We start from the raw sequence: 25,739 nt of genomic DNA, 5'->3' as shown, positions 1-25,739 counted from the left end.
TCAATTATTTCGGGGTTGATGGACGGCAGCCTGGCCGACACCCGCTGTTCTGTCACAGACGCCAGCCAGATCAGGTAGCTCCGTGCCCACAACAGAAGGAAGGCGCCTTCCTCACGAGTTGGTCCAGTAGGATGTCAATCATTTTGTTTGCCGCCCTCTACTGGCGGCAATGAGACCATTCCCTAAGACTAAAACCGTCAGTCCCAACGAAGAAGGACAGCGGCGTTTGTCCGTGTTGCACTTGAGAGGATTCTACTTGAATTCTACTGCGTTCTTCAGTTTCTTTCTTTCTTTCTTTCTTTCTTTTGAGGAGTCGACTGAGTTTGCCAGCTGCTGTCGCAAAAGATGCCAGGATTTCAATCGGGACAACTTGAGGTAAATGATCACGTTCATTTTCAATTTTGTTGACTTGTAACGCAGCATAGCTGTTCAGCAAAGCCGCTGGAGGTATCGGATCTACACGAGTGGTTGCTAAGGCTGCTGAATGTGCCCTAAACGTGCCTTTTTTTTCTTCTTCTTTTTTTTTTAACGCTGGAGCAACCGCCTCTGTCGTAAAGTGATTTACGTCATTGGCTGTCGGTTTACGTTAATTACCGGATCCTCTAATCCGGAAGTGGCGCCCGGGGATCTGAAGTCGCACCATGAAAATGCGAAAAGAATCCCAAGCGTTGCCACTCGTTCACTTTCGATATCACTGGTGTCTGATCACGCTAAAGAAAAAGTGACAGTGTCCAATCGAAAATATGAATCACCTGACGATTGATTTCAAGCCAGGACATGTGCAGCTGCTGCAGGTAAACTGGAAGCGATGACGTCTTGTGTATACAATTTGAAAGATGGCTTGGTTATCACGAAACAAGCATTATCGGACAGGTCTAAGTCTATTGGGTCAGGTCTAATCAATCTCTTTGTGTGCTAAACACACAAATAGATGGTGTGTGTTTATGATGTCATTCGCTAATTCGTTAGCATTCGGCATTATTTGAAAAGTGCAATGAATATTGCGTTGAAATTTGGATAGGAAATAATCTGAAAGGCATATCACGCTCCATTGTTAAATCCTATGAATCTAGCCAAATCAAGTCCACATCTGGATGTGTTTTTGCAAAGGATGGGGCTCCGTCCCAACAATCAAAATGCTGCGTTTGTGTTTGCGCAGCAGGAGGATCCTCCGGCGGGGGGGCCCCGTGTCCTGGTGACGGGAGCTAGCGGTCTCCTGGGCCGCGCCGTCCTCAAGGAGTTCCGGAAACGCGGCTGCGCCGTGACGGGGACGGCGTACCGCAGGGCCGGCGCGCGCCGTCTTCACTGCGACCTCACCGACGAGGACGCCGTCAAGCAGCTCCTGAGTCAGTGCAAGGTGACGCTCGCGTGGCCTCGTCATTGGCAAAGGAGAGCCGCATTTGTCGTTGTGTACGAAACGCACCGCTCCAAAATGGCGGCGCAACTCCAGAGGTCTGTCTGCATGAGACAAACCATTTGGGAGGGAAGCAGGTGCTCGGTAGGAGCCTCCCCGAATGAAAGCAAAAGAGTGTTCAAAACGCCAAAGTGTCTTTTTTTGCCGTCACTCTGAGATGGCAAAAGGGACTAAAAGCCAAACGGGCAAATGCTATGATTTCGCAGCCTCAGGTGGTAGTCCACTGTGCGGCAGAGCGTCGGCCGGACGTGGTAGAGCGCCACCCGGAGGCGGCCGACAACATCAACGTTCACGCCACCGCCGTTATTGCCAGGGAGGCCGGTGAGTTCGGCACACGCGTGACGCGTGTTTTGTGACAGCTGCGGTCTTACGTATGGCTTGTGAGCCATCTTTTGTGACACGTAGTCACGTGTCGTGCCAGCATGTCGCGGCTCCTTCCTGTTATACATAAGCAGTGACTACGTTTTCGACGGCCGGCATCCGCCTTACGGCCAAGACGACGCCCCCAATCCCGTCAATGCGTACGGACGCAGCAAGATGGAAGGCGAGCGACAAATGTTGCAGCACTGCGCACGTCAGTCCCACGCGCAACACGGCACAAGCGAGCGCCGCCACCCGCCGCCGCTAACGTACGTCCCACCCTCCCTACCTCCCTCCCTCCCGTCCCTCAGGCTCGGCAGTTCTGCGCGTTCCGGTCCTGTTCGGCGAGGTGGAGTCTCCGTCGGAGAGCGCCGTGACGGCGCTGTGGCCCAAAGTCCTGCAGGGGGCGGCGGCCGAGGGCTGCCCGCTTGACCACTGCCAGCCGAGGTTCCCCACGCACACGCGAGACGTCGCCGCCGTCTGCTGGAACATCTGCCGCGCTGCCGCTTTGGTACGCCGGGTCGCCATTGTTGTTCTTGGCGATAATGATTCCGAAAGCTCAGCGGGAACATTGTTAGGAATTCTGCCTGCGTTTCTAGGACGAGTCTATCCGTGGAACGTTCCATTATTCGGGTAAGGAGCAGATGACCAAATATGAGATGGCGCTGGCCATGGCTCGGGCCTTCAACCTTCCGTCCGCTCACCTCATCGCGGTAAGTAATGACATTGTGCCGCCGATTGCCGGCAAGCCGAGCGGGCAGTCACGTTTTTTTTTCGGGGGCCAGCTAACGGAACAGCCGGCGGCAGAGGCGGCTCGGCGCCCGCTCAATCCTCGCCTGGACTGTTCCCGTCTGGAGGTGCTGGGCCTCAGTGTGGAGCCGCGGCCGTTCGTCTCCGCTGTCAGCGACTGCCTGTGGCCTTTCACCCCAGACAAACGCTGGAGGCAGACCGTCTTTCACTGACCGCCGCCGTGTGGTTCCTCTCAATAAAGACGACACAACAAACATGTTTTGGGGAGCATTTTCGATTACAAAAGGTGGTACCGCGCCATTTGAAAAAGAATCTTTTGGAGAGAAAAAAAGGTTTCATCAAAGGGCTTCTTCTTATGAGTAACACATTTGTGGAAAATTTCTTTTACAGGCAGTTGAATAGTTTTCAGTAATTGATGACATTTTTTCTTATTGGACATCATTTCAAGAGGGATATATGTATATTGTGTACTATGTCTTGTCACCGTGGGATAGTGGGAATGTAATTTCGATTTCTTTGTGTCTTGGCATGTGAAGAAATTGACAATAAAGCAGACTTTGACGTTGCTTTAAAAAATAAGGGGAGTCGATTTTCACAAGTTATTACCTTTTCACTTCGCAAAAAGCCAAATCCATTTTTGAATTTGTACATGTATGTATCTTGTCACGTGTTGGTAGTTGTTGCTCAGAGGACGGTGATCTCTTCCTCATCGTGGTGCAGCTGCAAAGCGTCCCGAAACAGCGTTGAGTTGCCGCCGTCGTCACGTGACGTCACACAACGTCACGCACTTACCTGGAAGTGGAAGAGCGGCGCGTGATGCAGAACCAACTCGCGCGTCAGCTTGAGCAGGTCGCCGTTAAGACTGTCAAAGAGCGACGGAACCAGAACCAAGGCCAGGTTGTGAGCCGACATCTTGTTGACCTGAGAGAACGTCTGGACCCTGTCGAGAAAGCGACACCGCGAAAGGGGTGAGTACGACGGGACGGGCCGGTGGGATGTGATGTTGTGTTTTCTCGTGTCGTGTCGTGTCGTGGGTGGCTTAGGGTGTCCGTGTGAGTGAGTAGCAACATTGGGCCGTGTGTTGGAGCACGTCAGTCGTGTCGTAACTTTTTTTAGCACGTGTGTGTGTGTGTGTGTGTGTGTGTGTGTGTGTGTGTGTGTGTGTGTGTGTGTGTGTGTGTGTGTGTGTGTGTGTGTGTGTGTGTGTGTGTGTGTGTGTGTGTGTGTGTGTGTGTGTGTGTGTGTGTTTGAGCAGTGCAGCCAGCCCTCAGTGAGCTTTTCAGTCAGTCGTGTGCGTCAATATTTTAAATGGAAGTTAGTCGAACGTGCGAGTATTCGTGTGATGTTCGGCGCCCGCTCGCTCGCCCGCCCACTTACGTGTAAAAGTGTCCAAACAAGGCGTCGAGCGTCCCTCGCTTCTCAGCGGGCATTTGGCGTAGCAAGCGTCTGTAGGCTGAGAACCTGGCGCGCTCATCTGAAATGCCTTGTGTACAAAGTTGGACGATTAGGACCGACCCAGCATGTGGCGACATTTCCCAAATGGGCTTCAAACACGATTGGACCCACCAGCAGCACGCATCCACTTGTTGCGCTCGTCCTCAGGGAAGAGTTGCACTTGCTGCCGGATGTACTGCTTGAGGGCGGCGGCGGCGTCCAGCACGCCCTGTTCGCCCGACTCCAGCGGGGCAGAATCGGGCCGTCTTGCCAGGGCCTCGGCCAACTGGGACACTTTTGAGGCGAGCCCGCAGCGCCGGTAGACGCCCTCCACCTTCAGACCTGAAATACGCCAGCGACGGACAATCGAGGGTGGCTGAGAGTGCGTCGGACAAGAAGAAGCCTTCAGGAAAGGAGATGGGAGATAGGAGAGGAAGTCGCCACCGTGTTTTTGGATGTGCCGGACACATCGGCGGATGGCGAGCGGCACCGAGTCGGGGTCGCTGGGCGGCTCGGACGTTACGGGAGATTCCGGAGCCTTTTGATCGGCCAGAGCGTCCTGCAGCATGCGGTACCATCTGCCGCAGCTGTCGTGCGCGTCAAAGTGCAGGGACACCCGTCTGCGCACAGGCATACGTGTCAGCCAATGACTTTGAGACTTTGCGTTTGTCTCGTCAGTTGGCCGGCCCGACGCTCGTCCGCTCTCAATCTCGTCCAGTGTTCTCCGATATGAGTCTTATCGGGCCAACTTTGTGGTGTCGCGATAGTCAGTCGGTTGTCCGAGCTTTTTCTCGCCGTTCTGTTTCCCCTGCCCGGTACAAGTGTCCCAACGCAACGCGCCCACCGCCTACCTGTGTGCGAGCACCATGGTTATGATATCTCCAGCCGGATCCATCTCTAAAGAAATATGGATCATATTGTTCATTTGGCTCCTTCCCTTTGTTTGAATGGACGTGGCTACGAAGGGACGCTTACCGTGGCGACTGAGCGCGCTCAGTTCCATCTTTAACATCGTCTTCTTGGAGCCTCTGCGAGCGCGATGGACGCTCACCCCGCCGTCCCAGAGCAGCAACCAGGCCTCGGAGTTCTCCGAGGCGCCGCCGCTGCCGCCGTCTTCCACCACGTGCACTTTGCTGACCCCGAGTGCCCTGCGCATCTCAGCGTCAGACACGCCGGCCGGGAGAATCACCTGCAAGAGGAGTCCGCTCTTAGGTTCTCCTGTCTGAGCTACCCAGGCAGGCTTCATCTTGGCACTCTCACCTTGAGGATATGAACCAGGTGGATGAGGTTTTCGTCCTCACTCTCGGCCACGCAGAGGAGCTGATTGTCCAAAGTGATCAACTCAAATTGAAAGGTGGCCCTGGCGGTCACAAGGAGCGAGCTTACTTTGCCACCCACCCACGCACAGCAGCGGCCCCGGCCGGGCGCTCGTCGCGCCCGTCGCCTCGCCAAATATTTACTCGTCATTTCGGAAAAGCGAGGAAACCTCTCGTAAGTCGAGGACGTCGCAAGCCGCAGAGTCGTTTTCCAAAGAGAAGAGGAAACGATCGTCTTCCAGTTTGCCGTGAAGCTTCTCGTCTTCCTCGGCTATACGTGGAGACGCGTAAGCCGCCTCCGTGAATGCATCATAAAGCGTGGCTTTACCTGAGGGCCTTGACTCGGCTCTCCCGTCCCCCCATTTTGGCAGGTGTCGCGGAACCTCTGTTCAAAAAAAGAAATAAAAATCCTTCCAAAACTATGGAGAGGTAGATACGGAGGCATTTGTGTGACCTGTGTACTCGTTGAGTCTGAGAAGCTCAGCCTGCAGAGCTTGGCCTGCTCTTTCAGCCAGCTGAATGGCCGAGGGGCTCTGAGGGTCCGTTTGACACACCTGCACCAAGCGAGTGATGTCACAAGCGTGCGTTGGAGAGGAGGGAGACCATAAGAAGTCGGGGGTTCCGCCCATTGGACTCAGTGGCTGAATTCCCATTGAGTTTGAAACGGGTGGAAAAGCACACCTTGTGCCTTACCTTTGACCCCGAACACAGAAGTGAGAAAGTTTCTTCCACGTCGCCACCGCAAACCACTTGTCGCAGCCTCTAAAACAAAAGACTTGAGTGGGCGTGCGAGCGAGTCCGGTTTGGTCAGCGTTTGTACGCCGCCCCACCTGCTGCATCAGCTGGGGAGAAGAGGCCAGGGTGTGGAGTCGCCGGTAGCGCCCCTTGCTGTATTTATCCCGGATGAATTTGGACCTGCTCTCGTGGGAGGCCTCTGGAGCGATCTGCTCGGCCGAGGGTACCACGGGGGCCCACACCTGATTGGCAAGACGGTTACCGTGGCCAACAAACAGCTGGGAGAGAGCAAGAACGGACGGGGAAGATGTGAGAGCCGAACGGCCCAGCGTCTTTCCTTCCTTTCCAAATTGTTGGCCCGGCCCGGCCTGGCCCTTCCCTCACCTGTATGAGTGGTTCAGTCCACACCTTGTTGTCCATCTTCAGACTACGGACCTTGGACAGGGTGCTGCCCAGAGCTCGGTGTTGCCCTGAACAAAGGCGGTTAGCACGGGCTAGCGGTCACGCGCTGGTGCGTGGCCGCTGGCTCGTGAGTTCACCTGCGCAGCTGTGACAGATGACCAGTAGCAGGTTTACCGCCGCCCACTCTGGGTCGGCGGCGCCGCAGTCGGCGCACTGCCGGTTGCTGGGATTCTTCCACAGGCGCGTCACCACCTGGCTGCAGGACAGAGCGCTGCTGATGGACGAGGACAACGCTTCCAGCCAGACGGACAGATCCTTGGACGAATCCACAGACAGACTGGTTCAAAGAGGGAAACCACAGCGTTAGCCAGCGCGGGCCACATGGCGTCGCAGCGCTCTCAAGCCAGCGCGGGCCGCGTCGCTCTCAAGCCAGGGTCAAGCACGGACCCGAAGGTCCTGAACGGGGTGGCGAGGGTGAAGGAGTGTCTCCCGGTGGTCTGGACCGTGGCCAGGTTGAGGGGAATGCTGTAGCAGGCCACGCCCAGCTGGAAGCCCTCTTTGTTCTGGTAAACCCACAAATCGTGGCCCCAGACGGCAGCGTAGAAGCGGCTCTTTGGGTCCTTGACCGTCACGGCGCCGTGGAGGTCCGGGCCGGCGGGACCGGGCTGACCCCGTGACGCCAGCAGCGAGCGGACCCAACCGTCCTGAACGTCTGTGATGCAAACGAGGGCCGAGAGCGGTTAAGCGTGGCGTCGGCGATCTCGGACGAGCGGAACGGAGCGCGTGCAATTGCCCACCGTCGCTGTAAGCCAAGAAGTCGTAATGTTTCTTCTTGAAGTAGATGGAGAATCTCCCTCGATCGAGTTTCTTGACGTTTGTGATGCCGGACACGTGGAAGAGAACCTCGCTGAACTGGTCCTGCTCAATAATGAAAGGCGCAACTGTCACTCATGACACAAACGCTGGCACGCAGCGCTTGGAGGTCACACTCACTGTACGTTTTTTCCACAAAGACATCAACTGTCCGTCCAGCGTGGCCCAAAAGACGTTGTGTCTAAAAGAAAGAAGAAAGCGCCAGTCGCTCAATGGATCTTTGCACGGAGACAACCCGATCGTAATCATCCGCTGTCAATTTGGCACACGAGCGTCGGTAGGACGGAGGCCGCCGCCGTCCGTCTTTGAGTGCATAAATGGCGACGTAGTGAGCCCGGGCTATTCCCATCGACTTTGATTGGCACAGGGAACGGCAATCCCATCTGGTTCGGGCCCGCTTCTTGATTCCGTTTGCTCTTTGGCCATTGGTCATTCCATTGGGAGCCGGCTCCTCTCCGTCTACCTGAAGCCTTTCCAAACGTCCAGCCAGCTGGCTCGGACCACCGCGCTTTGCTGACCGCTAGGCGGGCCGTGTCCTTTCTTCCTCGACACCCGGATGGTTGCCACGCTGCAACGCAGACGCAAAAACAATGACAAAGTGCGAGCTCCGCCACGGAGCGCGTTGAGCCAAAGGAACATCGTCATCACCCAAACGCAACCATATGAAGAAGAAGAAAATCGCCGTTTGGCCTTTACCCCGGTGTCTTTTGTCTGGAGGACTTCCCGCCCTTTGCCGATTGGGCCAGATGCAACTTAGGAGGCGGCGCCGGCCGAGGGGACGTGGTACTCGAGCGACGGCTGAAAGGCACGCGCAAACCAAACGGTATCAGTCGACTGGCTAATGTAGCGAGAGCTGTCGCGTCGGACCCGCCCGGTGGACTACGAGTTGAGTAGAACAAAGTGGAGTAGCACTCGAGCACTGCTGTCAGAAATGGCAAGAGTAACTACTTGGTGCTGTTGAGCGGCTCGTGCACAAAGTCTCCTCTCATAGCTCCATTGGTTGCGGGCGGACAATTTTGATAGAGTTCCTCCTGGTCGGACGAGTCGGTGTCGATGTCGTCGTGGTCCCAACTTTCCAAGACGGTGATGTAGAGGTCGTCGTCTTCTTCCTCTGTGGAGTTTGCAAAGAGGACGTGAGATTGCTCAAAAAAGCATTGGCTGGGATTTTTGTCTACCGGACCCAGATGGTTTGATGAAAAGAAAACTATCTCTTGAGCAGAGAGGGAGTAGTGACACACACACACACACACACACCCTTTGACTTTTTCTCACCACCTCCACCATCACCTGGTTCCGTGACTCCAACTTGGCCCCGTGTCGGTGCCGGCGAGTCCAGCGCCACGCCGGCATCTGCACCGGAAGAACAGACGTCAAGAATGACGCCGCTGTATGACCTGATCATCAGAAAGTGAGCATTGATTGATTTACCGTCGGGTTTTGGCAGGGGGACGCCTTTGGCGGAACGTTGGGACGGCGAGTTAGCCACTGCGCTAAGCATCTCTGCTAAACTAGGTATGTTTGATAAGGAGCTAAGAGTGGCGCCCGGGTTTGGCGTAGGAGCAGGGCTGGGCTCAGCGCCGATGGTGCTGGCAGCGCCCGCTAAGCTAGGTATGCGCTTAGCAATGTTGCTAGCCATGGTGCGTATGGAGGGCGGGGACGAGAGAGACGGGCCGGAGCCAGAGTCGCCGACAAATGCCAGCGCGGGTGAGCCCGGGTCTTCATCTGAGGGCGAGGAGAGGACACCGCCATGTCACGATTAGATCAATGGATGATTGCATCATGCGTGCGTCGTTTCCATGTCACCAACTGGTTTTGAAACCGGTTTTTGACACTGGCGCGCGCTGCGCTGTCTTGTGTCGGGCTCTTTTAGTGCCCATTGTGTACGTGGGTACCTGTGCTGAAGTGAACTCCATTGGAAAGAGTGTGATTTCTGAAAGACAGGCAGGCACAGGTGTCAGCTTCGCCACCCACCGGGACAGAATCAAACTCCTCGTGAAATCAGAACTACCCCGCCCGCTAATTATTGCCCGCAGTGGAGCCACCCCAACAAACTCTTGCCGACAGGCACAGATTGGTGCGCGCGTACGCTGATCGGCCGTCCGGCGTGGAGGCGGAGCCTCGGCTGTCCCTGGCGTAGCGAGCCCTCGGCTTGGGGACGGGCGGGGACGAAGCCATCTGGTGGAGACCATTCATGGATGGGAGACCATCAGTGAAAGGAGTTGGGTTGTTAATCAGAAGGATCAGATCATCGGTCACGGAGCGAGCAGATGGGCCGTCGTGGCGAAACGAGACGACGGGACAGCCACCGTACGCTAATAGCATGCTAGTCGAACGCTAGACGACCGACGGAGAGCTTTTCTTACCGGGTCCCTGTTCTCACTTGTCTCCTGGATCTTTTCTTCTTTTGTCTGCTGTCTTGTTGTCTCATGTGCGTCTGGCTCTCTCGCATTTATCTACCTCTGCGCGGATGTCGCTAGGACAGCCAGGTTCACGTGACTGACTGATATGGTCCGACCTGCTCAGGCACTTTCTTCTTCTTGTTGTTGTTTTTTTTTTCTTTCTGTCTTCAGCACAACCAGTTCCTGTTGCTCCCGTCATCACTCAAGCATTCATGCAACAGTCCACAATGACAAGAGTGAAGTGGTACAAAGGCTGTGTTTATGACTGTGTGTGTCTGAGTGTGTTATTAGCATGCTCTGTGTCCGAATAGTTGGAAGCATCCCAAGCAGCGGGTGCCACCTTGGGCAGCCAGCCAGCCAGGCGGGATGCTGCGGCCCGCAATCCGAACGGGACCCAGAATTGTCTTTATTGGCCAAGTAAGTGATTTGTGTCTGATCGGAGCCCCACGAGCGGCTCCGACAAACAAAGACGGGACATGCGCAAAGTTGGCCCCACGGGCGTGTCGCACGCTCAATGAGCTGCGCTTTTTCTCAGGAGCGCTTTTCTGTCTGCTCAGTGGATGGCTCAGGCATGGCCGACAAACAAAGACGGGACATGGAAGATGCGCAAAGCTGGCCCTACGGCCGTGCCGCACGCTCAATAAGCTGCGCTTTCTCTCTGCCCAGTGGACGGCTCAGACTCGCCGACCACATATTCGAGTGAAAGTATGGATGAGATTCATCTTAAAAGAGTAGACGTTTCCAACGGAGAGCCGTAGACACGGACAGAGCCAGTCGATGGAGACTTTCTTGAACGTTCCCCATTTACGAGCCGCTGCGCGCTTGCGCGCTTGTGTATGTTGGAGCTCACTCGACTTCCTGTCGGAGTTGGCAGAGATGCAGATTGAAAACAGACGCTCTTTCTCTCGCTCGCTCGCTCGCTCGCTCTCTTTTTCCTTCCCTTCGCCTGCTTGTCCATTCGCCGAGCGAGTCAGTTTGTTTCCAGTCAAGCGGTGGGAAGGAAAAAGCGTCGGGAAGAGAAGGAACGCTGCCGACCGACCCAAGGCGCACAAGGTCGGAAGAAAACTATTTTGATACCACTCGGGTTGGTGCGTAGCTGCCAATGCTCTACTTTCTGTCTTGTTTTCGAAACTGGCGTCCAATGCGGCTTCTGAAGTCGCCGCCAGCCGGGCTTTCCGTAGAAGTAAAGACAAAAATGTCTGTTGATGCCTTTAGCAGACACGTGTTGACTTGGCAATATTTGACTCCGCCCCCTCGGGGTGATCCGCTCCCATTTTCCGCAAAGCGGCGGCTAGGACCAACTCTTTGTCAATGTCACGTGGTTGTCTCGGGTGTGTTTATCTGTGTGCGGCAGGTCGATGATCGCTTTGGCCTCATCCCATCCTCCCTAAAGTCACATGGCCGACTGAGGTGAGTGTCACAAAGCCGCGCGGCAACTTGCCGACTCCACGTCGTCTGCTAGCTTTGGCGAGAGACGAGTCGCCCATCTCTGCAATGACGCCTAACTTGGCAGCCAAATGAAAACCAATGTCTGCGATGCCAGGAGCCAGAGTAACTATGGCATCCGTGGGAGTACCAGAAGCAAGTCTGAAACGACTGCACTTCCTCTTGGGTCAGTGACCACGCGAGATGTCGTGCTTGCTGATTGGCTTGGATCAACTTAGGCCGGTGTGCGTGCGTGCGTAGGTGTGCTCCTGGTTCTCCCAAAAGGGGCTGTCAATCTGGAGCTGGTTCCTCTGGCCTCCCAAGTTCTGCTGCAGCCTCATGCCAACTTCACTGTGGTCAGTAACAGCTCACCTGTCTGTCTGTCTGTCTGTCTGTCTGTCTGTCTGGCTGGCTGGCTGGCTGGCTGGCTGGCTGGCTGGCTGGCTGGCTTCTGCTGCCTCCCTCTGGGGTGTTTGATGGCGCGCCTCTGCCCGGAAGGTGTGCTCCGGATGGAGCCAGGTGTCGTGGCGCTTACCGTGGCAGGAATCTCAGCAGGACACGGTTGTGGTGGAAAAGGAGGGATCCCGCAGCGTCCTGCGCCTTTTCAACGTCACCTGGAAGAATTCTGGCAGATACGCCTGCGAGGAGCCGGCGTCCCATCAGATCAGAGAGATGGACGTCTTTGTACCCGGACAAGGTGAACTTCAGGTCCTCTGGCCCATCAAGTGTCCCGTGACTGTTTTGGCCCACCCTCCTCAGGTCCGGACCAGTGGTTTGTTCCGCTTGGCCCGGGTGTGGTGATGAAGGACAAGGAGGAGGATACCATCCCTTGCGTGGTGTCCGACCCGCTTCTGAACGTCAGCCTCTACCAACGCGGCGGCGGCGAGGAGCAAACGCCGGCCTTCGGACTGAAGTATGAGCCGGGCCGCGGCTTCACGGGACGCCTGAACGACTCGTCCTACGTGTGCGTGGCCTCCGACGGTGCCGAGGAGACGCGCTCGCAGGTCTACTATGTCTTCAGCGTGGTGGGTGAGTAGCTTTGTCCCTCCCTCAGCCCGCGGCCGGCCTGCCCGTCCGTCCGTCCTTCCATCTGGCCCACCTGTCTGCCTGCCTGCCTGCCAGTTGCCAAGGAGCTGCAGGTGGACTTGACGGCGTCCGGCAGCGTGTTGAAGCGTGGACAGCGGCTGGTGATCAACTGCACCGTCCAAGGCAGCGACATGGTTTACTTCTCTTGGACCTTCCCCCGCAGAGAGGTAGCTCCGTCTCCAGTCGCGCGCTCCGTTGCCTGACGGGTGTCCACTTGAAGTGACTTTTTTGTGTCGTTCTAGGAAATTGAGCCGCTGACAGAATTTGGGCCCAATCAAATCCGTTCCTTCGTAGACATCCCCTCTATAACTCTGGCAGACTCGGGTAGGCGCCGATCGATGCCGCTGGCCATCGGCGACGCGAGCGGCTTCCGCGTTAACTTCCGGACGTTGGTGACGCGTCCCGCAGGTGTGTACGTGTGCGCCGTTCAGGAAACCCTGCAAGGGGGGCGTGTGGAAAAGAGCATCGCAGTGAACGTACTGGGTGAGCGAGCCAGCCAGCCAGCGAGCGGGCGAGCGCATGCATACACATCCGCGCAAACAAAACACGATTCAAACATAAACGGACACACGCACATCTGCGCGCACACTGTCACACTCGCACGCGGAATCTCCTCAGATCGTGGTTACGTTTCTGCGCGGGCGACGCATGACACAAATGTGTCTGTGCTGGTCGGACACACGGTGGCGCTGCGGGTGGAAGTGGACGCCCACCCTCCGCCCACGGTGGTGTGGCACAAAGACAACCGCAGCGTCGTCGTCCTCATGGGAACAACTGTCGAGTCTGTCACGCGTGTGACGGACGGCAGGTACGCTAACCGTGACGCTAATAACGATGCTAACACTAACAGATATTAACAACATTAACAACGTTATGACATTAACAACAATGCAACCTTTGTGCTGTCACCGATCACTAATAGCGACGCCGGCAAAAATGCTAACATTTATGATAACCGATTCGAACGACAATGCTAAATTGGAGCTAACAAAAAAACACTAACGATGACATTGTGGATGGATGCTAACTAACCACATCGTGATTGAAACATACGACTAAGCTTGGAACTGAGATTGTGACAACGCCGCCAAACATGACACAAATAATGCTAACATTCAGTGACGTGCGGTGAGGTTCATGACTGGGGAGGCACTGACGTCAAATTAAACGGAAAATGACTTATCGAAATTGTTTTTTCCCCTTTTCATGATGCAGGGGAGGCGTGGCCTCCCTTGCCTCCTCTGACCGCACGTCCCTGCTAACATTAATGATAACGATGACGCTAACAACAACAATGCCAACGTGGCAGTTTTAACTGTGATGCCAACCCAATGCTAATAAGTGTGCTAAGAAGACACTATCAACAACAACAAGCATGACCCTAAGAAGAGTGCAAATTGCCTAAAAAGGCCCTGTGTTGGCGACAGATACGTGAGCACGTTGAGCTTGGCGAGGGTCCGCTTGGAGCAAACGGGAAGTTACGCAGCCAGGATCTACAATGAAGATGACCAGGAGGAGGTGTTCTTCTACCTGCAAGTTCAAGGTCATTGAGTATTATCTGTACCCTGATGTGTTTGCGTATTCATCTTGTGTCTCTGTTTTTGTGTGGCCGCACCGCAGCGCCCCCGAGGATCACGTCACTGACAGAGACGGGCACTCGGGCCATGTTGTGCGTCTGCGAAGGAGCTCCGCCCCCTTTTGTCACCTGGTACACGTGCCACAGTGCACGCGGGTAAGGGCTCCTCAGCTCAGCTCACCTCAGCTCAGCTCAGCTCAGCTTGTTAATGGCAACATCATAGGAAGTGTCGCGCGTTTGTCCGCAGATGCGCTAACGGGACAGGTAGCTGGACGAGCCAATCGGGTGCTTCTGAGGGTGTGCTCCTGCAGGTGAACGTCAGCGCCCTGGCAGATGGAGGCCTAACCCAGGTATGCCACCGGTGACGTCGTCCCCCACCCCCCTCCATGTGACATCCTCACCGGGTGCCCGGTCGGTCCTGGCCCTGGCAGGTGCGCAGCCTCCTGAGCCTGGAAACCGCTGCTGCCGCCACTTTGACCGCCGTCCGATGCGAGGCCTCAAATTCCGCAGGAGGACGAGCCAGAGACCTCAGACTGACGTCCACTTGTAAGTGTGATGGATCGTCGGATGACAGAAGACAGACAGACGTGCTCTATGAGCGCATATTAAGTCCTCGTCACCAAGCCCCTCTTTCCTGTCCAGCTCTCTTGTCTCAGGTGGCCATGCTGGCGCTGGTTCTGGTTCTGGTGGTCATTGCCATCATCTTTCTGGTCATCCTCATCATCCTGTGGAGAAAGGTCAGTAGTAGCACTACTCGCTCACCTCGCCGCTAAGTGCACTGCACTGCTGCAGCAGCAAGTACTCTCGCCCCGTTCAGAAACCTCGCTACCAAGTCCACTGGAAGCTGATCGATTCCGTCAGTCCCGACGGACTGGAGTACACCTACCTGGATGCCGGCCGGCTGCCCTACCATCCTTCCTGGGAAATACCCAGGGACAACATCGAGCTAGGTGATGGAAGTTCCACGCTTAGCCGTACAGAGTCGCGGCCTGGACTAGATCCCGGTCGGCGTGTGTGCAGGCCAAGTGCTGGGTTCGGGAGCTTTCGGCCGAGTAGTGGAAGCCCAGGTGTTGGGTCTGCTCCGGGACCAGACGACCACCACCAGAGTGGCTGTCAAGATGGTCAAACGTGAGTACCGCTTGCTGCCTCCAGATGTGCCTGTACCTGCGCGTACCTGTACGTACCTGTACATATGTACTTTTTTTCTCTTCCGCTTTTGTACACACCGTGTGTGTGTGTGTGTGTGTGTGTGTGTGTGTATGACAACGAATATGCGTTGTGTGTTCAGCCAACAGCGGCGCAAGTGGGTCGTTGTTGTCCGAGCTGAAGGTTTTGTGTCATCTGGGTCCTCACGTGAACATCGTCAACCTGCTCGGAGCGTGCACGTCAGGAGGTGAAGCTGGCGCGCAATGACACCCCCCGCCCGCGTGCTGACTGACTGAGGCGTGCCTCCTCCGCCGCAGGTCCCGTCTACGTCGTCACTGAGTTTTGTTGCCACGGAGACCTGGCCACCTACCTGCGATGCCGCAAGCAGACTTTTGTGCACGCCAATGCGAGCGCTAAGAGGTAGACGCATGAAGAAGAAACATCCCCCCCCCGCACGTGTGCAGACACAAGACGTACACAAGCGCTGCGTGTGTGTGCGCGCGGGTGCAGAGAGGCAGACGGCGGTTACATGGACATGAGCGAGCGGGAGGGCGCAGCCGTGGTTAGCCACCACGAGAGCGCGGCGGCGGCGGCTGGTGAGTGCGGAGCTATTCTGTACGCAAGTTGTCGCCGTAATCAATGAGCGAGCGAGTGAGCTCCTTTCTCGGCGTGTACCTTCAGACCAGCAGGAGGCATTGTCGTCATCGTCACTGCCGCTTCTCAGCGACTCTACCGTCCTGGGCGTGAGTGACCTCCACAGCTTCTCTTTCCAGGTCGCCAGCGCCATGAACTTCCTGTCATCACGCAACGTACGCTCAAAGATCTCTCAAAGTGCGCTTAGCTTAGCGTGTGTGCTGAGCGTGTTTGATGCGTTGTTGTAGTGCGTGCACAGAGACCTGGCAGCCCGCAACGTCCTGGTATGCGAGGAGCGGCTGGTGAAGGTGGACGACTTTGGCCTGGCTCGAGATCTGCTCAAGGATCGGGACTACGTGGCCCGAGGAAACGTCAGTACGCCGCCACGTCACTAGTGCCTGCCTGCCTGCCTGCCTGCCTGCCTGCCTGCCTGCCTGCCTGCCTGCCTGCCTGCCTGCCTGCCTGCCTGCCTGCCTGCCTGCCTGCCTGCCTGCCTGCCTGCCTGCCTGCCTGCCTGCCTGCCTGACTGCCTGCCGGCCGGCCGGCCGGCCAGCCGGCCTGCCTGCCTGCCTGCCTGCCTGCCTGCCTGCCTGCCGGCCGCCAGTCATCATTTGTGATCCCCTCCCAACAGGCCTTGCTACCGCTCAAGTGGATGTCCCCGGAGAGTATTTTCCAAAGCGTTTATTCCTCCAAGAGCGACGTGTGGTCCTACGGCGTTCTGCTCTGGGAGATCTTCTCTTTGGGTAAGACCCACGCGCTCCCTCCCACGCGCTGCGACACGTCATAGGAGCGCGTGCATTTTGCTTGCCGCAGGTGAAAGTCCGTATTCGGAGCTCCCCGCGACGCAGCAACTGTACGGCGCCCTGAAGCGAGGACACCGCTTGGCGCAGCCGCAGCACGCCGACTCCAACATGTATGCAACGCGCATCGCTCGTCACATGTTTGGCAGCGTGCCTGGACAGCATCGGTGGCAAAATATGTGACGAGTGAAAGCAGAATATGATCACGTGACACGCGTGACAATTGACGTGAAAGCGACACCACGTGTCGACGCCCTGTTGCCCTGTGCTCAGTTACGGCATGATGCAAGCGTGCTGGAGCCAGCGCCCCGGTGACAGGCCGTCGTTTTCGTCGTTGGCGGCGTCCATGGACGCCGTGTTGACGGACGAGTGCAGAAAGGTGACGCCGCCGTCTGTTCCTCCGTGACCGCCCGCCCGCGTGGTCTCTCTAAAGCCTGCGGTGAAAGTGGCCTTGTTTGCGTCCCGCCCAGACGTACGCCAGGCTGACGGAAAGCTTCCTGACGGGCCAGCATCCGGCCGCCGTCCGATCCCGACTGACATCGGCGGCCGTCGACGGTGAAATTCCGTCGCGTGACGTTGATTAGGCGCTGGAAAATGCCCTTTGTTAATGGCGGCCTCTCTGTACAGGAAGTAAGGTCCCTGAGGCGACGGTTCACCTGTTGGAGGCGGGACCTTCCCACGGTGACTACGTCCTTCCAGTCAAGGTGGAGACACGCGGCGGCGGCGACACTGCGCCGGACGCAGACAGGTAGCGCGGTGAAGATGATTCCCACGGTCGCTCTGATTTTTGCCGATGACCCGGATGAGCGTCACCGTTGGCCGCTATGTGTTTCCCGTTCAGAGCTGAGGCTGCGCAGGAAGTGACATCAGAAAGACAAGAGGAAAGCTGCCTTTGAGAAGCACCACCAAAACAATCTTGTAACCGATTTGCTATGGCGACGCGACGCTGCTGTCCAACTTGTAGCTTTGCTCAGCTTGAATTAAAAACCAATCGACTTGGTTCTCTTCTCTTCTCTGAGAACATAGAAGGTTTGCAAGCGCTCAGATTGAGGCCATCGGAGGGTTGTGGAGAGCAGTGAGGATTGACATCCCAAAGGCTCATCCTTCTGAAGCGCCTGGCCTGTCATTGTCAGAGCTCATTGCGTTTCAGAAAGCGTTTGTGACGACAGAAGGCCGGCCCCAGAAGCCTTGCAGCTTGTGTTGAGTTGAGGGCCAGTTGGGATGGGGGGGTGCTAAGGAGGTGGGTTGAGCCTCGAGGGCCTGCCTGCCTGCCTGCCTTCCTTGCCAGGAAGTTGAAGAGCTGCTCCAGTGTCAGTCAGTCAGTCGGAGGAAGAAGATGACGACGCCCAACATGTTGTTGCCTTGGCTCCTACTCGCAATCGTCTCTGCTGAAGGTCGGAAAGCCAAACAATTTGCTCTTGTTGTTGTTGCTGTTGTTGTTGTTGTTGTTATTCATCTTGTCCTTTTTCATGCTATTTGGGGCAAAGCGGAACTTGCCTTGAAACGCAAAGCACAACAAATGTTTGTTTGATTTGTTCTTTCGACCCATAATATACGGAATGTTTGCCTCTTTTATGTGTAACTTTGTGCTCATTCAAGTCTGTAGAAGTCAACTCTGGATCAAAGTATTGACCAGGCACATTTGGAGACAGGGCGGCCAGTCTACTGATTGATGCTATGTGGGCGGAACTACCTGCTTTCCGGGTGTGGTAGCGGCTATTGTTAGCATGTGAACATTTAGATTCTTATTTTTGGGAAAATAACACTTGACATTTGGACCATCTTGACCATTTTCCTCATCCTGATGAGGACAGCACAATTTCTTCCTCTTTCTTTTCTTTTCCAGACGCGCACACACACACACACACACACGCGCGTTACTTCCCGACTGCTGACAGACGTTAAAGTCAAAGGTTTCACTTCTGTTTTTTCTCCCCATCTTGTGAAACTCAACGGTCGTGTTCACAAAAAAACAAAACAAACAAAAAAAAACATTCCCAATCATCTCAAAGACTAAAAAGTTGATCACTTAGTACGGATCTGCCGATGCGGTCTGCTGATCACGCGTCGGACGCTTTTGTCTTCTTTCTAGACTTCTACCCGCCGTCCATCGAGCTGAACTCGGACCCCATGCGGGACGGGTCCGAGGCGGTTTTGACCGCCGGCTCGGCTTTCCGCCTAAGTTGTCACGGCAACGCGTCGTTGCAGTGGTCCAGCACGGCGCTTCGTCCGACGGCGTCGGAGCGCGCCGGCGTGCTGGAGGTGCGGCGTGCCCTACCCATACACACGGGAACGTACCGCTGCTCCTACGCCGAACGTCACCTCCGCCACCTGGGCGCCTCGGTTCACCTGTACGTCAAAGGTGAGCCGCCGCCGCCGCCACCAGGTCAGCGATTCCTTTTCCCCGGCCCTCAGGTGAGGTCACGGCCTTTTGTCTGTCCTCCCTCAGATCCGTCCAACCCGTCAAGCGTCTTCGTCACGCCCCACTACACCCCCATCATCTGGGAGGGTGAAGACTTCCTGTTCCGTTGTTTGCCGACCGACCCGTCGCTCGGCAACCTCACCCTGGAGCGGGACGGCGGGCTGGCCGGGGCTCTGCCCGCGGGCATGAACGTGAGCGTGAATCCTCATGCGGGAGTGGTCATACACAAAGTGGAGACGAAATTCAACGGGCGCTACGTCTGCGCTGCCTGGAACAACAACAACAAACGCGTGACATCTGACACGCTGCACCTCATTGTCTCGCCAAGTAAGGTTTGGGGGTCGGGGGGGGGGGGCGTACCTCTCCACTGTCTCCCTCCCTCCCTCCCTCCCTCATTTGCTTACTTCCCGCCAGTCTGGCTCCCAGGCCTTCTTTCGACATCTTGCCTGTCTAGCTCTCATTTACATATGTCGTATTTGTCTCTGGCCTATATAGGACGGCGCCATCCTCCCAAGGTGTGGCTGAATCAGACGGACTTTTTGCGTCTGGAGGGAGAAGTTTTTGCGGTGACGTGTGCGACGAGTAACCCCTCCCTCATCTACAACGTCTCTTGGACATACCCTAATGTAGAGGTGAGACCTGCTCTCTCGACCCGCTTTTCTTTCTTTTGTCGCACATTGACGCACCGTTGAGCCTACAGGCTCCCGACACGACGGTGAAGCAGCATTATGACGGCAAGCGCTTGTACCTGAACAAGACGCTGAGCGTCGGCGCCGTCGGTCGACGGCACAGCGGACGCTACACCTGTACGGCGAGCAACAAGGCCGGCGACGCCACGGCGACGGCCAGCCTCCGCGTCTTGGGTGAGCCTCCAACTGGCACCACAACTCAGGTGAGCCGTGTTGATTCCACATGCGCTCGCTCTCGCTGCCAGACGCTCCCTTCCTGACTGCCTTGCTGGAGCGCCGTACGACAGCCACGGGTGGTGCCAATGTCAGCGACTGGGAAGTGCTGGCTAACTTTAGCGTGGACGCCACGGAGGTTTCCCAAGTTCACAGCAGCACGGTGGACGTGCTCGCGGGTGGAGACCTGAGTTTGACAGTCACCGTGGAAGCGTACCCGCCGGTCCGGAGCCTCCGATGGACCTGGCCCACGCCCGGGAACGGCCGCCGGGAGCGCACGCAGAGCCACGCGGCCCATGGCTACAGGTTAGCGTGAGCCCCCCCCCCCGTTTTTGCTACTCCGTGTCCGCTCCGCTGCACGTCTTACTCGCGCCTCGATTGGAATGTATTCGGATGATGAGCAAAGTTTCCGTTGGCAGATCCCGAGCCAGCCTGGTTCTACGCCGCGTGCGCGACCAAGAGAAAGGGCTCTACACGCTAAGCTATGCTAACGGCCTGGTTAGCGGTTCCTTCGACTTTGACCTGCGAGTTCTTCGTGAGCAACCTTTCCTTCATCTTCCCCATTCCGGCCGGGCGCCACCGTTGATCTGACGCTTTGTTTAGGAGCTCCGAGCGGAGTCATCACGATGGAGAACGGCACCCTGACCTGCAGCGGTTCGGGTTTCCCGCCGCCCACCGTCTTGTGGTCGCGATGCGGCGGCCTGGTCAACACGTATGTCGAAACGGCGGGCGCTTGCGGCGTCTCTGTCGCTTGGCTCATCGGCGGGCGCTTGCGGCGTCTCTGTCGCTTGGCTCATCGGCGGGCGGGCGGTTGCGGCGTCTCTGTCGCTTGGCTCATCGGCGGGCGGGCGGTTGCGGCGTCTCTGTCGCTTGGCTCATCGGCGGGCGGTTGCGGCGTCTCTGTCGCTTGGCTCATCGGCGAGACTCGACTTTCCTCGCGCAGGTGCGGTGACGTCGGGGACCCTCAGCCCGGTGATGTTGTCACGCAAGAGGGGGAGGTGCTGACCAAAAGCCTGCCCCTGCCCCCGGCGCCGGCTGATGACGTCACCTTCGAGTGCGTGGCCATCAACAGCGTGGGACGCTCGCAAGCTGTCTTCTCGCTGCGTACGTTTTTGCTTCATTCAGGAGGCTTTTTGGTCTTCTTTGACCAACCACAGAGCTTGTGTCCACCACTCCCGTTTCAGGTTCTGGCAGCGGGAACATTTTGACGACGTCCCTGGCGACGGCCTCGGCGGGCGCGGGCCTGCTCCTCTTGCTTGTGGTCTTCCTCGTCTGCAGGATCAGACGGGTTTGTAGCTGGCCGTGGACGCGCTTTCGTCCCCCGTGCTCGTCTTCATCCTCTTTCCTTTCCTCCTCCTTTTGCTCCTTCTCCCCACTTTCTTTGTCTGCCTCCTGCTTTCCTCGTGCTTTTGCTCCTCCTCTCCACTTTCTTTCTCCGCCTCCTGCTTTCCTCTTCCTTTCGATCCTCCTCTCCATTTTCCTTCCCCGCCTCCTCCTTTCCTCTTCCTTTTGCTCCTCCTCTCCATTTTCTTTCCTCTTTTTGCTCCTTCTCACACTTCATCTCCTGCTTGTCTTTCTTTTCGTAGCAACCCAAGTACGAGATCCGTTGGAAGATCGTGGAGAGTTGCTACGGCAACAACTACACATTTGTGGACCCCGGCCTGCTGCCGTACAACAACCTCAAGTGGGAGTTTCCCCGAGACAAGCTCCGCCTGGGTAAACTTTGAGCTCCGCCCTCTGGCCTTGACCTTTGACCCCTCCCGTGGCCTTCTCTCCGTCAGGGGGCGTGCTGGGCTCAGGGGCGTTCGGAAAGGTGGTGGAGGCCACGGCCTACGGCCTCGGCAGCCAGGACGAAACCCGCGTGGCCGTCAAGATGCTCAAACGTAAACGGCAACTCCACGACAAACACGACCCGTTCCGACCGCGCGTCAATAACGACGACGTAGCGAGTACACGAGTGCCGAGGCGCGACCGGCCGCTATGCACATCTTAACAAAGCGGACACGACAATGCTACAAAAGTAGTCTGCAACCACAAGAACGGGGCGGTGCCTTTGTGTGTGCAGCGAGCGCTCACTCCGAGGAGCGAGAGGCGCTGATGTGTGAGCTGAAGATTCTCAGCCATCTCGGTTACCACGACAACATCGTCAACCTGCTGGGAGCCTGCACTCGAGGAGGTTCGGTCCGGTCCGGTCCGCCTCTCAGGAAGTTGTCTTCGCTTGACCTCAATGTCGCTCACAGGGCCCGTGCTGATGATCACTGAGTACTGTTTCCACGGCGACCTGCTCAACTTTCTGCGCGCGCGCGCTCACCACTTGGTGGCGGCTACGTTGAGTCCGGAGCCGGCTGAGCACGACGTCAAATACTCCAACGTCAGACTCCGGAGGTCAGACCTCCTTTTCTTCCTCTATTGCGTGTCACGTGCATGCAGCATGTCATAATTGTAGTTTGTGTCCGTCCGTGTCTCTCTTGGTGTTGCAGTGACAGCGGGATCTCGTGTTGTTCCGAATATCAGGAAATGCAGCCAATCCTTTCCCACTCAGGTAAGACACACACACACACACACACATACAATTGTCACAAACACACAGGTTTAACACACATCAAATACACACGTGACCTTTGAGTATGTGTGTGTGTGTGTGTGTGTGTGTGTGTGTGTGTGCGTGTGCGTGTGCGTGTGCCCTGCAGGTGTTGAGCGAAGTGCACGTCTGTGTATAAGTGACCTGATGAGGTTCTCGTACCAAGTGGCTCAGGGTTTGGACTTCCTCTCGACACGAAATGTAACACGCACAAGCATAGGCTGCGCCGGTCTGCGCTGCACCGGTCTGCGCTGCACCGGTCTGCGCTGTGGTGGCTTCACGTCCGCGCCTTTGTCAGTGTATCCACAGAGACGTGGCGGCGAGGAACGTCTTGCTGACCGAACGCCACGTTGCCAAAATCTGTGACTTTGGTTTGGCGCGAGACATACGCAATGACGACAGCTACATCGTACAAGGAAATGTCAGTGGACGCAACTCCCACACAACACAAACACACAACTCGTCGACGGCTACTGCAAAACAACACGACCCTTGCTGTGTGGACAGGCGCGCCTGCCCGTCAAGTGGATGTCCCCCGAGAGCATCTTCCAGTGCGTGTACACGGTGCAGAGCGACGTTTGGTCTTACGGCGTCCTGCTGTGGGAAATCTTCTCCCTGGGTAATGGCGCCGGCGCTACTCATCGTGGCGTCACGTGACCTCTGGCTGCCTCCCTGTCTCCCTCAGGGAAGAGCCCTTACCCCAACGTCGCCGTGGATACCAAATTCTACAGGATGATCAAGGACGGCGGCCACATGGAGCGGCCCGACTTCGCCCCGCCGCAAATGTGAGGGCCCCGCCCGCCCACCGACACACGGACGCAGAGCGCTTGACGGCCCGCCTCTCCTTTGCAGGTACCGGCTGATGACGTCGTGTTGGAGTTTGGAGCCGAGCGAACGGCCAACCTTCAAGATGATCGCGCGGCTGATCGAAAGGCTCCTCCCCTCCGCCGCCAAGGCGGCTTCGAGCGAGCAGGTGAGCCCGCCGCCCTTGCGCGCGTCTTGACCGATACTCGCAACGTTTGCCACTTTTCTCTTTGCCGCTCAAGCCCACGTACAAAAACATCGACGAGCGCGAGGAAGACGAAGGGAGCGAGGAAGAGGCGGGCGGGAGCGGATGCTCCGCCAAGGGTGACGAGCAAGGTGACTGTCACCGTGCGGCGCTTTGGTCTTTCTTCGGGACGCCCAGCGCGTCTTTGGTCCTCCCGCCATCACCGCGTGTGTCTTTCTTGCCTCAGGGGGCGGCGAGGAACCTGAAGACTCCAAAAAGATGGCCACTGTGACAAGCAACATTTACCAGCTGTCCTGATGCACGCGTCCGCTTGGCCGCCACCAAGATTTTTTTAGCCGTCACCGGTGATCGGGTGCTTCGTCGGTTGCCAAACGTCAAAGGCCGACCCGCTCGGAGGCTCTATGAATTTTGCATCGATCTTTTGCACCGTTACCATAGCGACTCCTGACTTTTCTCGAGCCACTTCTGCTAAGCCAAGTTGCTGCTGTGGCATCATCCCGTAAAAGGCGTTCTTCTGCCATGACGTGCGGTGCTACTTATTCGCTCGCTAAAGGACGCGTGCAGCCACATCTGCCCCCTCCTAAAAAAAAAAAAAAGACCATTGTAAAAAACGACATTGTACCGCTTTGCAGACCTTACACGTGCGCTACTGCCCTTCACAAGTGCAGATTTACAAGTGTGTGGCTTTTTACAGCACGGGCTGTTTTACAGTCCGGTGCAGTACCGCCTCGCGCCACAACGCGTAAGGGTGCGCTGAGCTTCATTGGATGGATATGCATCATCATTTAAAGCAGTGGTTCCCAAACTTTTGCAGGCTGGCGCCCCCTTTGGCTCCCCAGTGAATTCCTAGCGCCCCCCCCCCCCCCAAGGCATTTATATAAATAAATAATACATTTATATAAATAAATAATACATTTATATAAATAAATAAATAATACATTTATAATATCATTACCATTACGTTGAATTAGTGGGAGCACTGAGTTTGTTTCTCAGAAACGAGCCGGTCCCATCTAGACGTAATCGGAGACAATGACACCCGAAGTGATTTAAGGTTTGTCTTTTATTGCAGGATGCTTGGTCTCCATGTGTTGAAGCAGTTTTGAATGCTTCACTGCCTGGTTAGTTAGCCTGTCGCCACATATTAGCTTTGCGGGCTCGACTGGGGAAACATGTCACGTGACCGGGACGAGTGTCTTGACCTGAATTAATTGATCGTCGATAAAAAAAAAAATTCTGTGCGGCTTGGCGGCCCGGTACCGGTCCGCGGCCCGGTGGTTGGGGACCACTGCCCTAACCAGCTCAACACAACACAACACGGCGCGTTCTGGCGAGTCCCCAATTTCATGTTGACTTGAACTCAAGATGATGTTGACCGCCAGAATGCGGTTTTTATTATAAGATAAAATTCAGAACATTACAAGCTTGAAATTACAAACCTGAGCTTTTGCTTTTGTAGTCTATGCTGTCGGATCTGACTGGGCCAGAGCGGCGTGTTGTGTACAAATCGACTGCCGCCCCCCTACCGCCCCCCTACCGCCCCTTTCTTCCTCACCGCCCCCCCAGATCTTTCCACCGCCCCCAGGGGGGCGGTACCGCCCACTTTGGGAACCACTGATTTAAAGCAAGAAGAAGAGGCCGAGGGGGCCTCCCACTAAGCGGCTGGCGTCAGTTCTTGTTAGTGAAACTTGAACTTACCTGCATGCTTCCATCCTTTGGCTCATGGATGGCCTTTGGCATTCATTGTATGTTAGCATGGCCCTATTGGGCTGGACGGTGTGCCGCTCGGCCTTTAAAAAGACAACGTTGGTGTTCCTGCATCGCAACATTTCAACTGAGAGTGACAAATAAAGCCACTTTGCCTCCTTAAGCGCTCACGTGTCTGCAGTCAGCGGTTTATTGCCGGACGCCCGTTTGCTCACCTTGTCCTCTCGTACTTTACAGCCGCATTAATTAACGATAACAGAACTCGTGTGACACTTTTACTGCCGCCGTACCTTCCATTCGCACGAAAACCCAATTGATTGTGTCAGCGCATGCGCGTGAGCACTGCTTATCAATATTTTCTGCTCAATTATAAAAAGTGCCCATATCTTCTCTCAGGCTCCAAACATTTGGAAGGGAAAAAAGCTGAAGGTAAGCCGTCGCTTCACACCTTACTCCTTGGAATGTTTTCACTGGTGCACGCGATACCTTCTTCACTCGCTCATTTTTTGTCGCTCGTTTACTGATTCACTCTGACGGAAATATGTTTATCTGTGCACTCGTTCACTGATGCATATTCCTTCTCGCATTTCTCATCTCATGTTCATGACCTCACTTTACAGACTCGTCTATTTACGTCGTCATTTCGGAGGTCATTGGTGGCTTTATGAATCCATTTCCAGTGCGTGCTCACTTGGGTTCTTCTTGAGATCCATTCATTGAATAAATGATTGTCACCCACTCGCACATATTTTTCAACCACGGTTGTCGG

At 56.1% G+C, this 25,739-nt stretch overlaps 4 protein-coding genes across 21 annotated transcripts; 3 read left to right on the top strand and 1 right to left on the bottom strand.

Annotated features, from left to right (window-relative positions):
- Positions 1 to 173: 173 nt before the first annotated feature.
- On the top strand, positions 174 to 2,782 carry mat2b (methionine adenosyltransferase II, beta). 4 transcript variants are annotated; one of them, XM_037269443.1, is made up of 7 exons: positions 174 to 375; positions 1,160 to 1,357; positions 1,621 to 1,735; positions 1,836 to 1,988; positions 2,086 to 2,285; positions 2,374 to 2,487; positions 2,560 to 2,782. In XM_037269443.1, the coding sequence occupies exons 1-7, from the start codon at positions 346 to 348 to the stop codon at positions 2,734 to 2,736; spliced, it is 987 nt and encodes a 328-aa protein (XP_037125338.1). In that variant the 5' UTR covers positions 174 to 345; the 3' UTR covers positions 2,737 to 2,782. The 4 variants fall into 4 exon arrangements, with proteins under 4 accessions (XP_037125338.1, XP_037125339.1, XP_037125337.1 ...); XM_037269442.1 differs by lacking the exon at positions 174 to 375 and adding an exon at positions 581 to 794 and having other exon boundaries at positions 1,163 to 1,357; XM_037269441.1 differs by lacking the exon at positions 174 to 375 and adding an exon at positions 582 to 794.
- On the bottom strand, positions 2,781 to 9,789 carry LOC119133506 (arf-GAP with Rho-GAP domain, ANK repeat and PH domain-containing protein 1). 9 transcript variants are annotated; one of them, XR_005100144.1, is made up of 24 exons: positions 9,648 to 9,754; positions 9,092 to 9,459; positions 8,713 to 9,006; positions 8,539 to 8,634; positions 8,233 to 8,395; positions 7,981 to 8,082; positions 7,748 to 7,852; positions 7,405 to 7,465; positions 7,209 to 7,329; positions 6,859 to 7,123; positions 6,549 to 6,748; positions 6,394 to 6,479; positions 6,105 to 6,287; positions 5,968 to 6,036; positions 5,729 to 5,828; positions 5,419 to 5,659; positions 5,219 to 5,318; positions 4,934 to 5,147; positions 4,810 to 4,855; positions 4,091 to 4,578; positions 3,902 to 4,007; positions 3,317 to 3,464; positions 3,086 to 3,244; positions 2,781 to 2,979 (listed from the first exon to the last, which is right to left on the bottom strand). XR_005100144.1 is itself a non-coding variant. In XM_037269431.1 (24 exons), the coding sequence occupies exons 2-24, from the start codon at positions 9,457 to 9,459 to the stop codon at positions 3,209 to 3,211; spliced, it is 3,351 nt and encodes a 1,116-aa protein (XP_037125326.1). In that variant the 5' UTR covers positions 9,648 to 9,789; the 3' UTR covers positions 2,781 to 3,208. The 9 variants fall into 9 exon arrangements, 8 of the variants coding, with proteins under 8 accessions (XP_037125326.1, XP_037125324.1, XP_037125323.1 ...); XM_037269431.1 differs by having other exon boundaries at positions 2,781 to 3,244; positions 9,177 to 9,214; positions 9,371 to 9,459; positions 9,648 to 9,789; XM_037269429.1 differs by having other exon boundaries at positions 2,781 to 3,244; positions 4,091 to 4,300; positions 4,403 to 4,578.
- Positions 3,357 to 17,350, top strand: LOC119133507 (platelet-derived growth factor receptor beta-like). Of its 6 annotated transcripts, none has more exons than XM_037269437.1 (28): positions 3,357 to 3,492; positions 11,038 to 11,093; positions 11,227 to 11,295; positions 11,370 to 11,464; positions 11,607 to 11,805; positions 11,868 to 12,137; positions 12,231 to 12,361; positions 12,437 to 12,518; positions 12,603 to 12,677; positions 12,813 to 13,002; positions 13,622 to 13,737; positions 13,815 to 13,926; positions 14,018 to 14,120; positions 14,202 to 14,316; positions 14,413 to 14,507; positions 14,588 to 14,720; positions 14,791 to 14,898; positions 15,059 to 15,163; positions 15,234 to 15,336; positions 15,427 to 15,512; positions 15,598 to 15,725; positions 15,798 to 15,920; positions 16,181 to 16,292; positions 16,363 to 16,462; positions 16,623 to 16,728; positions 16,820 to 16,904; positions 16,977 to 17,097; positions 17,191 to 17,349. In XM_037269437.1, exons 3-28 carry the CDS (start codon positions 11,241 to 11,243, stop codon positions 17,243 to 17,245), a joined length of 3,003 nt encoding a protein of 1,000 aa, XP_037125332.1. In that variant the 5' UTR covers positions 3,357 to 3,492; positions 11,038 to 11,093; positions 11,227 to 11,240; the 3' UTR covers positions 17,246 to 17,349. The 6 variants fall into 6 exon arrangements, 4 of the variants coding, with proteins under 4 accessions (XP_037125332.1, XP_037125331.1, XP_037125329.1 ...); XM_037269436.1 differs by lacking the exon at positions 3,357 to 3,492 and adding an exon at positions 9,998 to 10,100; XM_037269434.1 differs by lacking the exon at positions 3,357 to 3,492 and adding an exon at positions 10,192 to 10,736 and having other exon boundaries at positions 17,191 to 17,350.
- A 263-nt stretch (positions 17,351 to 17,613) lies between these two features.
- Positions 17,614 to 25,133, top strand: csf1rb (colony stimulating factor 1 receptor, b). Of its 2 annotated transcripts, XM_037269439.1 has the most exons (25): positions 17,614 to 17,743; positions 18,196 to 18,262; positions 18,442 to 18,711; positions 18,799 to 19,098; positions 19,267 to 19,403; positions 19,472 to 19,634; positions 19,706 to 19,979; positions 20,093 to 20,208; positions 20,277 to 20,385; positions 20,617 to 20,781; positions 20,853 to 20,961; positions 21,260 to 21,389; positions 21,455 to 21,556; positions 21,739 to 21,849; positions 21,914 to 22,058; positions 22,154 to 22,215; positions 22,364 to 22,455; positions 22,553 to 22,675; positions 22,762 to 22,873; positions 22,940 to 23,039; positions 23,107 to 23,227; positions 23,301 to 23,394; positions 23,490 to 24,056; positions 24,281 to 24,282; positions 24,893 to 25,133. In XM_037269439.1, the coding sequence occupies exons 3-23, from the start codon at positions 18,480 to 18,482 to the stop codon at positions 23,558 to 23,560; spliced, it is 2,868 nt and encodes a 955-aa protein (XP_037125334.1). In that variant the 5' UTR covers positions 17,614 to 17,743; positions 18,196 to 18,262; positions 18,442 to 18,479; the 3' UTR covers positions 23,561 to 24,056; positions 24,281 to 24,282; positions 24,893 to 25,133. The 2 variants fall into 2 exon arrangements, with proteins under 2 accessions (XP_037125334.1, XP_037125333.1); XM_037269438.1 differs by lacking the exon at positions 18,196 to 18,262.
- The last annotated feature ends 606 nt before the right edge of the window (positions 25,134 to 25,739 follow it).

This window comes from Syngnathus acus, chromosome 14 (genome assembly GCF_901709675.1).
Source record: "Syngnathus acus chromosome 14, fSynAcu1.2, whole genome shotgun sequence".
In the NCBI taxonomy this organism is placed as follows: Eukaryota; Metazoa; Chordata; class Actinopteri; order Syngnathiformes; family Syngnathidae; genus Syngnathus; species Syngnathus acus.
The sequence above is the reverse complement of the archived record's forward strand: the minus strand, read 5'-3'. Positions and strand labels throughout refer to the sequence as shown.

Excerpts from the sequence above, each read along its gene's own strand:
- mat2b (XM_037269441.1), top strand. The coding sequence starts at position 744 with ATGAATCACCTGACGATTGATTTCAAGCCAGGACATGTGCAGCTGCTG. Across the intron at positions 795-1,159 it reads GACATGTGCAGCTGCTGCAG|CAGGAGGATCCTCCGGCGGG; the intron begins GTAAACTGGAAG and ends GTGTTTGCGCAG. Across the intron at positions 1,358-1,620 it reads AGCTCCTGAGTCAGTGCAAG|CCTCAGGTGGTAGTCCACTG; the intron begins GTGACGCTCGCG and ends ATGATTTCGCAG.
- csf1rb (XM_037269438.1), top strand. The coding sequence starts at position 17,686 with ATGACGACGCCCAACATGTTGTTGCCTTGGCTCCTACTCGCAATCGTC. Across the intron at positions 22,216-22,363 it reads GCCAATCCTTTCCCACTCAG|GTGTTGAGCGAAGTGCACGT; the intron begins GTAAGACACACA and ends TGTGCCCTGCAG. Across the intron at positions 23,228-23,300 it reads AGGCGGCTTCGAGCGAGCAG|CCCACGTACAAAAACATCGA; the intron begins GTGAGCCCGCCG and ends TTGCCGCTCAAG.
- LOC119133507 (XM_037269434.1), top strand. The coding sequence starts at position 11,241 with ATGGCATCCGTGGGAGTACCAGAAGCAAGTCTGAAACGACTGCACTTC. Across the intron at positions 11,296-11,369 it reads ACGACTGCACTTCCTCTTGG|GTGTGCTCCTGGTTCTCCCA; the intron begins GTCAGTGACCAC and ends GTGCGTGCGTAG. Across the intron at positions 13,003-13,621 it reads ACGCGTGTGACGGACGGCAG|ATACGTGAGCACGTTGAGCT; the intron begins GTACGCTAACCG and ends TGTTGGCGACAG.
- LOC119133506 (XM_037269425.1), bottom strand. The coding sequence starts at position 9,733 with ATGCGAGAGAGCCAGACGCACATGAGACAACAAGACAGCAGACAAAAG. Across the intron at positions 8,083-8,232 it reads GAGCCGCTCAACAGCACCAA|CCGTCGCTCGAGTACCACGT; the intron begins GTAGTTACTCTT and ends CGTGCCTTTCAG. Across the intron at positions 4,579-4,809 it reads ACCATGGTGCTCGCACACAG|ACGGGTGTCCCTGCACTTTG; the intron begins GTAGGCGGTGGG and ends GCCTGTGCGCAG.